The sequence below is a fragment of the Mixophyes fleayi genome, chromosome 6 (genome assembly GCF_038048845.1).
Source record: "Mixophyes fleayi isolate aMixFle1 chromosome 6, aMixFle1.hap1, whole genome shotgun sequence".
Classification (NCBI taxonomy): Eukaryota; Metazoa; Chordata; class Amphibia; order Anura; family Limnodynastidae; genus Mixophyes; species Mixophyes fleayi.
Window position 1 is genome coordinate 209861018 of NC_134407.1, and position 13325 is coordinate 209874342.

Here is a 13325-nt window from a genome sequence, read left to right on the forward strand (position 1 = left end):
TCGTTCACCAACTCGATGAAAGAAGGGCCCCACTGCTGAGAGAGAGAGAGATTGACATAAGCCCTGGGTCTCCTCTGAAGGTCATGGGTCTTCCAGCAGGACAATGACCCCAAACACGCAGGATTTGTTAAAGACACAAGACACTGGATTGTTCTGAAGTGTTCAGCAATGAGTTTAGATCTAAATCCCATAGATCACACGTGGAGAGATCTGATAATAGCAGTTGGGAGAAGGCATTCTTGAAATCTGGATGGAGAGGTACAGCAATCTTATCCATGGCTATAGGAAATGGTGATTACAGTTATTTTGACCAAAGCCTGTGCTACGAAATATTAAGTCTAGGGTGTCAATAATTTTGTCAATGCCATTCCTTTTCATTTTGCGATTTAAAAGGATACACAACATTCAAGGCTAAATGTATGAAGCTGCGAGTTTCTGGCGGGTTTGAAAAGTGGAGATGTTGCCTAAAGCAACCAATCAGATTCTAGCTATCATTTTGTAGAATGTACTAAATAAATGATAACTAGAATCTGGTTGCTGTAGGCAACATCACCACTTTTTAACCCTACCGGAAACTCGCAGCTTCATACATTTACCCCTCAGATTAAAAAACAAAAGGTTGTGTAATATTATCAGAGAAAGAATTGTGGAGACCAAATACTGTTGATAATTTCAATTTATGTTTAGAGGAAACTCAGTTATTTAAAAAAAAAAAAGTGCAAAAGTGCCACTATTTTTGGCCACAACTGCAAAACACATATCAGCTCTCTGAAATGTATATAAGATAATGTGTTACTAAGTGTCTGTCGTATAAACTTACGAGTGTTAGCACATGCACTATTCCCTATAAATGTAAAACAAATTGGTATATATTGCTTGATGAATATATTTTGGGGTAGATTTGTAGAATTGCACTAACTATGTGAAAATAACATTACCTGTAGCCAGAGAGGTCATGGTAATAAGAACATCATAGGTATCCAATTAAAATGGTTTACTCTTTGAATGCAGTCTACTCCATCTCCAGTATTAGAATAATGTATTACAAAATGTATTACAGAAAAATCATATCACATTATATGCATTTATTCATTTTATTGTTATGTGTATTGTTAGGATGGAAACCTGAATGTTGTAATAGTTGATATTGGAGATGAGACGTGTGTAAAGATTAAGGAGGAAATTCCTACAGATATCGGCACAGGTGAGTAATAATCACTACATACAGAAAAGAGTCGCTTATTTAGACCTAAAGACATCCAGCAGATGTGCGCGAGAAGAGGTAACAAGCGAGGGACAAACAGCAGCACTTAGGACCGGTGCAGCGTGTGGCTTGGCAGACAATTAGGGATGAGATTAAACATGTAAAGAGGTAGATGAGGCTATATAGTTACATATTGAGGCTGTGTTGGTGTATGAGGTGCATGAGTTTTCTAGCAGCGTTCACAGTAGGTTATAGTAAGGACAGTCTATACAGAGAGAGCCAATACAGAATAGCAGTGGTATGGTAATAGTCATCCAGGATTATGGTGTAAATAGACAGCAATTATTTTTTGGATCTTCTTCTTCACTGCGACTATCCAGGCGGACAATCCACTTTATTAGTCATCCCGTGGGTTGTGTCTATCTGCCCTTCTTCTTAGCTGTGGTGGTCATCATTCCACTGACATGGAAATGATCATGTGATTATCTTGTACACTGACATCCATAACTATCTTGTTTTGATAAATTTCCTTTTCAGACCTTTATATGGGCCCCTCATTATATGGTCTTGTTACTATATGCATTGCACAAAGCAATATTGTCCATGTTCAGTCGTCTTTCTCTGGATGGGCCTACTTTGTTTTCTTACCATTGTTTCAGCCCCCTGTCCATTCATCATCATCATCATCATCATCATCATACATTTACTGGGCGATCCCACTGCTGCCACCAATGTCCCAATCCCGGGCGCTCATAGGCTAATTGCCTTACGAAAACGCCTGCCATTTTGTGCATTTGTAAAATAAAATTGCAAACAAATTATATTTCTTCAGAAAATTATGCACATGCTTTTTTTCTGCTGAAAGTCTAATTAGATGTAGCTCTTTCCTTTGGTTGAATATACCTGTCAGGGGCACATAGTTACTCAAATCAGTCAGTCTAGGTTGCCACTGCCTTTAGTGAAGGCTTGGAGTATTATGTGAGAGGTACCACAAGGAGTTATGGTCTTTGCTGCCATACCTACCCAGACTGCAGTCCTCCATACAGGTACCAGACATGACTGGCAGGTAAATGTAACCAAGAGCAGATATAAGATGACTGGAGATTATAATAATGGATAGATGAAGATACCAGGAATACACCGGATTTTTGTTGATGCCAGAAATATGCTACCAGGAACACGCTGGAATAGAAGATAATACCCAGCACACACTGGAACAGGAGCCAGTCAGGATAGCACAACTAGCATAGACTTGAAGATCTGGCACATATTGCAGCCTCAGCTGCCTTAAATAGCCTTGGGGAAATGACATGGTGGCTTGGCAGTAGACAGTGGAAGAAAAGAGGAGCTTATAAATAGTGGTGTATGCCCGAGAACCAAGAGACTCATAAAACTATTTTTGAAGATCCCAATAAATAGGGTAGAGGTTTCCCTGTACATAAAGTGGTGAAAGAACTTATTCATTAAAACTGGGCACAGGTGTACATTCGTCAGTCTAACTTGAAGAGATAAGAACGGATGTATCCATTCAGTGATGATGGTCCCATGGATAGTGAGATGGAGAGTTGTTCTAAGAATCTTTATACTTCATCTGGAACCACTTTGAAATAACGAGTGGCTATGGCCTCAGTGGTCATCTACCCATTGTGATGGCTGCCATTGAGTATTTTGAGGAAAATAAATTAACGGCTAGCATAATTCAACTTTTTCCTGGTTAGTCCTCGTTCTCCAAGGTGCTGTCCATTTGTAGGAGCTGAGCTAATCAGCGAAAAGGACAGTTCAGAACACTGGTCTATCCATACCTTCGATTCACTACTTTTAAACCTATTTAGGCCAGGACTACATCCAATTGAGAATCAAAGGTTTCAGATTTCACCAAACCCTTTTCAAACTAACAAGCTCATATCCACACAAAGATGGATATTTGGGGGAAAGAATAGAACTTCATGTGCCCTTGTATCAGCACAGGTTACTTGAACCATCAGTGGGGTGGCTGTTCACTGTCTTCAGGCTCCATACTCGATACAGACCAGGTTTCAATTACAGGACCAATGCTCAATTCATTCTAGATTCCCTCTAAGGACCCTAAAATCATAATGGGGGATATAACACTTTCCACTGTATACTTTTCATCACAAACAATTTATGAGAGTGCTGGTTCAGCTGTACATAGCTTCTAGTTTCTTTTTTTCCCACACTGACCCATGAAGGGGACTTGTAACTCAATTCACTTGAGGTAAACATACATTGACACCACCTTCTCCTGGTACTTACTTCCACTAAAAACAAGAACAAATATTTTTACCAAAAATATTATTAAAAACACAAGGTGCATTATGCTCATTTAGGACTTTTAAAGGGTTTGGTTGCAGTTATCTCAGGGTTTTAGGAACAGGTAGTGCAATAAAGAGTAAGGATTGTGGAGCAGGTCAGATGATTATGCGATTCGGACCATGGTTTTGGGTGCGTGATTGGGGAGAAAAGGTGAGGAGTTTTGAGCTGGGTGGAGTTCTTCCTGTAGCTAGTGTATGAGTATCTGGAGGCAAATTGTGTGTTTTAATTGGTATGTATGTGGTCTTGGGTGGCAATATTCATGATAGGTTTGTGCCCACAATAGTAAAATCTCCTTTTCCTATAATGTTGTTTTAGTAATACAATGTTTTGAATATATGAAATGTTTTATTACTTACCTATTTCATTTCAGACCAAAGAGCTAACCCAGGAGAGAAATTGTTTTCATGTCCTGAATGTGGAAAATATTTTACACGGAAATCAAATCTTCTTGTACATCAGAAAAGGCACACAGGAATTAAACCATTTTCATGTTCTGAATGTGGGAAATGTTTTTATTCTAATGCACAGCTTAATCTTAGACTACATACGGGAGAGAAACCATTTTCATGTCCTGAATGTGGAAAATGTTTCAGATTGAAATCAAACTGTGTTCTGCACTGTAGAATTCATACAGGAGAGAAACCTTTTTCGTGCTCTGATTGTGGGAAGTGTTTTACCCAAAGAGCAAGTCTTTTAACACATCAGCGAATTCATTGAGGAGACAAAGAATTTACATGTTCTGAATGTGGGAAATGTTTTACCCAAAGAGCAAATCTTGTTGCACATGAACGAATTCACACAGGAGAAAAGCCATTTTCATGTTCTGAATGTGGGAAACGGTTTCTAGTGAAATCAGAATTTGTAGCACATCAAAGGATTCACACCGGTGAAAAACCATTTTCATGTTCTGATTGTGGGAAAGGTTTTAGGAGAAAATTATATCTTGTTAAGCATCAGAGAATTCACACAGGAGAGAGACCGTTTTTATGTTCTCAATGTGGGAAATGTTTTACTACTAATTCTCATCTTGTTAGGCATCAGAAAATTCACACAGTATAGAAACCATAATTTTACACCATTTTATTTCTTTAAGTACAACAAAGAATAGAGAATTATATGGTAACAATCAGTTACCATTACTGAGGAGAGAGGAGGAAATACTGTAGTGTGACGGTTCCCAAAGTGTGCGCCGTGGCTCCCAGGGGTGCCGCGGCGCTGTCACTGGGGTGCCACCGGCCAGCCCTAGAAAAAAGAAAGCAAACAGAAACTTACCAATCAGCGCGGCGCTGGGACCCAGCAGCCTCCTCACTCCCGCAGCTGTCACTGAATATCGACGTCAGTGACAGCTGCGCGAGAGAGGAGGCTGCAGGGTCCTAGCGCCACGCGGATTGGTAAGTTTCTGTGCTCTTTCTTTTTTTCTATAGCTGGCGCCTGGCGCGGGGCAGAGAAGGAGGGCAGATGGCAGAGGAGGAGGACAGATGGCAGAGGAGGGGGACAGATGGCAGAGGAGGGGGACAGAGAGCAGAGGAGGAGGGCAGATGGCAGAGGAGGGGGACAGAGAGTCGAGGAGGAGGGCAGATGGCAGAGGAGGGGGACAGATGGCAGAGGAGGGGGACAGAGAGCAGAGGAGGAGGGCAGATGGCAGAGGAGGGGGACAGATGGCAGAGGAGGGGGACAGAGAGTAGAGGAGGAGGGCAGATGGCAGAGGAGAGGGACAGATGGCAGAGGAGGAGGACAGATAGCAGAGGAGGGGGACAGAGAGAAAAGGAGGAGGGCAGATGGCAGAGGAGGGGGACAGATGGCAGAGGAGGGGGACAGATAGCAGAGGAGGGGGACAGAGAGCAGAGGAGGAGGGCAGATGGCAGAGGAGGGGGACAGATGGCAGAGGAGGGGGACAGAGAGCAGAGGAGGAGGGCAGATGGCAGAGGAGAGGGACAGATGGCAGAGGAGGAGGACAGATAGCAGAGGAGGGGGACAGAGAGAAAAGGAGGAGGGCAGATGGCAGAGGAGGGGGACAGATGGCAGAGGAGGGGGACAGATAGCAGAGGAGGGGGACAGAGAGCAGAGGAGGAGGGCAGATGGCAGAGGAGGGGGACAGATGGCAGAGGAGGAGGACAGTTGGCAAAGGAGGGGGACGGAGAGCAGAGGAGGAGGGCAGATGGCAGAGGAGGGGGACAGATGGCAGAGGAGGAGGACAGATGGCAGAGGAGGAGGATAGATGGCAGAGGAGGGGGACAGATGGCAGAGGAGGAGGACAGAGAGCAGAGGAGGAGGGCAGATGGCAGAGGAGGGGGACAGATGGCAGAGGAGGAGGACAGATGGCAGAGGAGGAGGACAGATGGCAGAGGAGGGGGACAGATAGCAGAGGAGGAGGACAGAGGGCAGAGGAGGGGGACAGAGGAGGGGGACAGATGGCAGAGGAGGAGGACAGAGAGCAGAGGAGGAGGGCAGATGGCAGAGGAGGGGGGCAGAGAGCAGAGGAGGAGGGCAGATGGCAGAGGAGGGGGACAGAGAGCCGAGGAGGAGGGCAGATGGCAGAGGAGGGGGACAGATGGCAGAGGAGGGGGACAGAGAGCAGAGGAGGAGGGCAGATGGCAGAGGAGGGGGACAGATGGCAGAGGAGGGGGACAGAGAGCAGAGGAGGAGGGCAGATGGCAAAGGAGAGGGACAGATGGCAGAGGAGGAGGACAGATAGCAGAGGAGGGGGACAGAGAGAAAAGGAGGAGGGCAGATGGCAGAGGAGGGGGACAGATGGCAGAGGAGGGGGACAGATAGCAGAGGAGGGGGACAGAGAGCAGAGGAGGAGGGCAGATGGCAGAGGAGGGGGACAGATGGCAGAGGAGGAGGACAGTTGGCAAAGGAGGGGGATGGAGAGCAGAGGAGGAGGGCAGATGGCAGAGGAGGGGGACAGAGGGCAGAGGAAGGGGACAGATGGCAGAGGAGGAGGACAGAGCAGAGGAGGAGGGCAGATGGCAGAGGAGGGGGACAGATGGCAGAGGAGGAGGACAGATGGCAGAGGAGGAGGATAGATGGCAGAGGAGGGGGACAGATGGCAGAGGAGGAGGACAGAGAGCAGAGGAGGAGGGCAGATGGCAGAGGAGGGGGACAGATGGCAGAGGAGGAGGACAGATGGCAGAGGAGGAGGACAGATGGCAGAGGAGAGGGACAGATAGCAGAGGAGGAGGACAGAGGGCAGAGGAGGGGGACAGAGGAGGAGGACAGAGAGCAGAGGAGAAGGGCAGATGGCAGAGGAGGGGGGCAGAGAGCAGAGGAGGGGGACAGAGTGCAGAGGAGGAGGGCAGATGGCAGAGGAGGGGGACAGATGGCAGAGGAGGGGGACAGATGGCAGAGGAGGGTGACAGCGTGAGAGAGGGCAGAGGAGGGTGACAGCGTGAGAGAGGGCAGAGGAGGGGCCAGAGGGCAGAGGGGGCAACGTGAGAGAGGGCAGTGTGCCTGGATGCAGAGGGGGCAGTGTGCCTGGATGCAGAGGGGGCTGTGTGCCTGGTTGCAGAGGGGGCAGTGTACCTGGATGCAGAGGGGCAGAGTGTCTGGATGCAGAGGGGCATTTTTGCATACAACTAAATAAGTATATCTGTCGTGACCTAAATACTTATTACAATATTTTGACCCAACTACTTCTAAAACAGGACTGCTCAGTAATTATTTTGGAGGGGTGACTTGAAAAAATTTGGAGACTCTAAGGGTGCCGCAAACTGCAAAAGTTTGGGAACCACTGCTGTAGTGTATAGATGGTGATTCATACCATAATTGGGGCTGGCTTTCTAAGGCCACTCAAATTGTATATTTACACAGAGAGAGAAAAGTTTCTCCTGAACACGCAGTACTAACAGTGATCCATCTATGTGAAGCATTGGAGAAAGGAGTATGATGAAAATCTTTTTGTAGCATAAAAAACATTTTAGTGTTCTCAACATGGGAGGTATTTTACTCTAGTAGTATTATACATATGAGACCACATTCTAGATAGAATGGTATGTATTTGGGAAGTTGGGTAGGTTCGTTTGATATGGTCCTATCTCCCCCATCTTTCCATTTCTTTTCTTTCCATATTTTTTGTTGCATTTTCTGGTTTCGGTATTGCAAAACTGAATACATTTTACTGTAACAATGGTATTTTTTTTTATTTTAATTTGATAGCTTTTAAATTGAGAAATCTTAATTACTGTAAATAATTAAAATGTATGATCTCATTAATTCAAATTAGAAAGTACTTTTATTATCTGCTTGTCAGAAATAGTTATTTTCCTAACTAATTTATTGCATTGCGTTAATTGTCACACAAAACCATAATCATATTACTGTGTACATACTTAAGTGAAAGTCTAACCAGCATCAATCTCAAATATACGTTAATCTTAGTGAAATATCTAAAAAGTAAAATTAGGGGAAATTAAAGAAGCTCAAAACACATATTTAAAATGTTCCTTTTCCATTTGATTAAGGTAGATATTAACAAATGAAGTATAAATATAAAAGTAGTTGTCAAAGGCCTTAGGTTCTATAATGGTGCCACTAAGTGGCCCATTCATTTAGGTGCACGATGTGTCTCTGTTGAAGGTAAGAATGTTTGCTTATTCCCTATGTAGTGGCAGCAAAAAAGAGCAAAGTTTTCATCTAGGTAATTGCCAGTAATACACGCAGAACACATACACCGAGGCTACTACAGAACCTCGTGGCTAATTGAATCAGCTTCTCTGTTTGCAGAGTAGATATGCCGTTGTTTGTCTTTTCTTTCCCATAATGTATGTATCCACTTGGAGTCGGTCATTTAATCTTTTTTAGGCGTGCTAGTCCCTTTATTGTGCACAGCCTAGTTTTGGCTTGGTGGCAAGGGTATGATGTGGGCAGCACAGTGGCCTAGTGGTTAGCACTTCTGCCTCACAGCGCTGGGGTCATGAGTTCAATTCCCAACCATGGCCTTATCTATGTGGAGTTTGTATGTTCTCCCCGTGTTTGTGTGGGTTTCCTCCAGGTGCTCCGGTTTCCTCCCACACTCCAAAAACATACTGGTAGGTTAATTGGCTGCTAACAAAATTGACCCTAGTCTCTGTCTGTCTGTCCCCCTCTCTGTCTGTCTGTGTTTGTCTGTGTGTAAGACTATATTAGGGAATTTAGACTGTAAGCTCCAATGGGGCAGGGACTGATGTGAGTGAGTTCTCTGTACAGCGCTGCGGAATTAGTGGCGCTATATAAATAAATGATGATGATGATGAATTTGGGGTATGGCCATATCAGAAAAGGACCAAAAAAAAAAAGAGCAGGCAAAGAGTTAACAGACAATATCCTGCGTTTCCTTATAAGAGTCACAGAGGGATAAAAAAAACAAACCATCTGGTATATTCATTGTTGTGTATTATGGACAAGCAAGCAAATCTTTTTTTCCGGTTATAGTCCCTTTAAGGGGAAGAGAATGGGTATATGTGGAATACAACAAAAAGAATAATTTAGCATATAAAGGATCGCGCTCTCTAATAGGTTGCACAAGAGCTGCACCAGCTAAGGGTGTCCCTCCCTTAGAACAAATATAATACACAGAAAAGCTGGGCGCTCATTGACTATATATCCCTATCTAGCATCTAGAATAATTGCAATGGCAATGTGTCAAAACAATTGTTTTTGACACATTGCCATTGCACTTTTGCATAACACAATTAACTATTATTCTAGATGCTAGATAGGGATCTATAGTCATTGAGCGCCCAGCTTTTCTGCGATTAACAAAAATAATAATAGCCATTGACTTAAGAGATTTTGAAGGGCATAAATGACAGGTTTTCTTTCCTCCCAGATCACATGGTTTATTACCTTAAAAGTGATATCTACACCTTTAAGGGTTTATTTGACTTACCTGGAGATTGACTTTCCATATACAGTCCTTTTTTCTGTCTCCTGGTGGAGGATATTTTTTTTTTTTATAACTTTATTTTGGAAAATAGCATTAACAAACACAAGAATCAGCAATTAGTACATTGCAGCAAGAGAAGAAAAAATAAAAATAAAAGTTAAAACATGGGTTAATCTCAATGCAAGGGAAGATATTCAGATAGCAAATATCAAAAAACAACAACAGATTGTCACAGAACAGACAAGTAAGCAAACATTTGTTGCACCAATTACTCAGGATTCTGTAATATTTTCCAAGAATATGAGGTTGAGAAAAGGTCGGAGGGGGGGAAGGGGGGAAAGGGATCACTGGTTATCGCTAAAGAGAGGAGAAAAAAAATTAAATTAAAGTACAGAAAAAAATACTACCCAAATACTCAGGGAGAAGGGACAACCTCAAAAATCAGGTCACCTATGAATCGCTCACTGTTAAGGACCACAGAAGGCTCACTTAGCAGAAAGGAGCTGGTGTAGAAGTAAAGGGATTATAAATAGAGCCAAGGGGCCCAATCTGATGGAATTTATCGTCCTTATCATGTAAATGATATGTAATCTGTTTCATTTGGACAATAAACCAAATGTAGCAGCGCAAGGCCGCCATAGTACGGGTCTCAGCTTGTTTCCATGATTTAGCTACTAGACATCGCGCTGCAGCAAGGATATGGGATGCTAATTTTGCGGACTGCCTATCATTATCAATCAGAGGATAGCAAAGAAGAAAGAACCATGGGTCTTTCTGAACGGGACACGGGAGGAGAGGAGGGTCCTAACTCGGTCACAAAAGGAGGATATTTTAGGACAGGTCCGCCAAATATGTAAAAAGGATCCCATCTGGCCACAACCCCACCAACATAGTGGAGAACCAGAGGGAAACATTTTAGTAATTTTGTTGGGGGTGTAGTTATATGCGTTCTCCTTGACCAAGGTGGAAATAGAGCTGGTGGCAGCCTGTTCCCTTATGATCTCCCAATAATCCTCCTCCGGGAGGGAAACCCAGATCCCTCTCCCACTCCTTCTCATGTCAACCACCGGGAGGGAAAAGTACATTGGGAATTAAGCTGTAGATATTGGAAATCGTGCCTCTACGCAAAGGCGAAGAGTAACATAGGGTTTCAAATGGGGAAACAGGGCTGGGGGAAGGAGCACCCCCGAGGAGAGAGACCACAAAGTGATGTAACTGAAAATACTCGTAAAAATTTAGGATGGAGGTTTGGATACTTAAAACGCAGGTCATCCCAAGAGATAAAGGTACCTTGGTATAATAGTTGTCCAACAAACCGAACACCCGCAGTAGACCAGGGACTATGGAAAGCTGATGAGAGCCCGGGAGGGAAGGCAGGATTACCCCAAAGAGGCAGAACAGGAGGGGAAGAAGTCAGGATATTGATATTGGGACAGCAGGCCTCCCAGATCGTAGCTAAGAATAACAAGGTGGAGCATTGACGGACAAGGGGTGATCTAGCTTGTTTTGAGAAACCCCATATACAGGAAGGAATTGAAAATTTAAGATAGGTGGATTCAATATCAACCCACGACAGTGCCACCAGGGGGGGGCAAAGGAGGCTACAATCTGACTCAAGTGAGCCGCCGAATAATAAATCTTCAAAACCGGGAAGCCCCTACCACCACACCTGGTGGGTCTCTTTAGGAGGGCCAGCCTAACCCTGGGAGACCGGCATTTCCATACAAATCTAGAAAGACAATTTTGGATAGAAGAGCGTTCCGAGAGGAACATGTCGTAACATACAAAATGCAATATACAGTTTAATCTTCAATACAACTCTCAAACATGATTAGATGCAATTTGTCAATACCTCTCTACTACTAGAAAATGTCTCTGCAGTCCTACAACTCAGACCGACAACACACCACATCCAAACTAAACCAGCCCAAACTTACCAACTTAGACAAAGAGAAATTAGCAAATAGAATAGAATTGACAATACAGAAATAGATTTGAATGAAACAAATTGATGTAGCACAACTCTTAAAGATGTGTATAATAGATCACGTGAGCACCACAAGGGGCTGGGTGGCCATCAGAGCTGGACTAAGGGGGAGCTAAGGGGACATGTACCCTAGTCCCCCGTTCCCTCTTGTCTCATTGGTGAACCCACATTCCCACCCACTGCCTCTCCTAAACTTACCAAAAATCCTTCACCAGCAGCCTAATGCTGCCGGCAAATGGAAGATGCATAAGTGGTTAGGGTCGAGCATGCGCATAGTGATGTGGCTGGCGCTGGACACAGAGAGGCTTCTCTGGTGGTGATGCAGTCCGTACGACTCCATTGAAAAGTTAAGCTAACGCCATTGGTGTTAATTTTATAAGGCTTGTGGTGAAAAGCAAGGCAGAATGCTTGTAAAATTGTCACATTGCAGTCCCCATAGAAATCTATGGGGACTTCAGTGACCAATGTTAAACAGGTTAAGGCATGATAATCTCTGATTTCTAAATAGACCCCTGTAAATGGTAACACTATTTTTTTCTACCCCTAACCCTCTCCCCCAATGCTCCCTTGGAAGACATCAATTACCCCCTTCCCTGAACTGTTCCTTTATATGTAAGTCGCAATTTATAACATCTCAATAAACGCCAGGAAGGAGAACTTAGAGAAGATATTTATCTTACAATATATCCATTATTTCAACTTACTATCTACTGGAACAATGTATACTTGTCTTTAACGTTGATTGCTTAACACTCGTTGATTGGTTGACTTATTATATTGCATAAAGAATTGTTGAATGTTAATTTATGTGTTGAGTTGACCCCCTCCACTTTCTGTACTTCTGTTAAATTTAAATAATAAATACATTTTAAAAGCAAAAATAAGAAGAGATGGGTGTGCCCTCCCTCCTTAAATTAATAACCAGCACGGGTGCTAAAGCTTGGGCTGTCTGCCTCTAATCATCATCATCATCTATATAATTCTGCAGCGCTGTACAGAGAACTCACTCACATCAGTCCCTGCCCCATTAGAGCTTACAGTCTAAATTCCCTAACACACACAAACACAGACACAGACCGAGAGAGACTAAGGTCAATTTGGCTGGCAAGAGATTTGCTGGGAACCATTTAGACTAAGGTACATTCAAATTTTAGGATAGATCATGACAACATTAATATACAATTTTCCTAATTATCCTAATTAATTAGACTACAATCATAAGTCACAATGATTTGAAGGCAATACACACTGACAGGTCAAGTCGACACATGAGTACATTGACGGGACCTGCTAAGTTCACAATAACAAACTTATTTGCAAGATGAATAATCACAGTGATGTAAAGAAGTCACGGTACGAATACAATTACCAATACCAGGGCTGGATAGATCAAGAGTGCCAGGTTGTTTTGATAAGAAATGTGCCCTAGCGACCACAGCATATCCTCTACTGTATTCTCTGCCCTCCCTTCAGATGTGCCCGCCTTTGAAGCTAAGTGTGAATAATAGAAAAGAATCTTTAGGTAGCATTATCGGGACTGCTATTACACGCACCTCTATTTTTTAATCTATTTAAACTTCACCAGCATGACACTGTTGGTGTTTTGTTGGAAAAATAATCGGTGCAATTTTTGAAGTTCTATATATTATTGTTATTGAGATCTCTCTGATATCTCCTGTCTTAAGCTCATACTTGCCAACTTTTCGTTGTTGGTTTCAGGGAGATTCTGGGGGAGGTGGGCGTGCGGGGCAGGGCTTGACAAATTGCATCTTTTGATGCAATATTTGCGTCATTAAGTCCCGCCCTCGCCACTTACCTATTGCGGGGGAGAGTACCGGGAGGTTGCCCTGCTCTCCCGGGAGGTGTTTCAGAAATGCTGGAGTCTCCCGGACATACCGATAGAGTAGGCAACTATTCGTTAAAGAAAAGCAGCT

At 43.7% G+C, this 13325-nt stretch overlaps 1 protein-coding gene across 1 annotated transcript in view; it reads left to right on the forward strand.

The window, feature by feature from the left end:
• LOC142159889 (uncharacterized) overlaps positions 1-7431 on the forward strand; it is a 29005-nt gene extending 21574 nt beyond the window's left edge. Inside the window, exons 8-10 of the mRNA XM_075214744.1 lie at positions 1117-1204; positions 3909-4711; positions 7288-7431. Coding sequence (XP_075070845.1) covers positions 1117-1204; positions 3909-4255 — 435 coding nt within the window. The 3' untranslated portion in view covers positions 4256-4711; positions 7288-7431. The remainder of the gene's footprint in view (positions 1-1116; positions 1205-3908; positions 4712-7287) is intronic.
• Positions 7432-13325: the final 5894 nt, after the last annotated feature.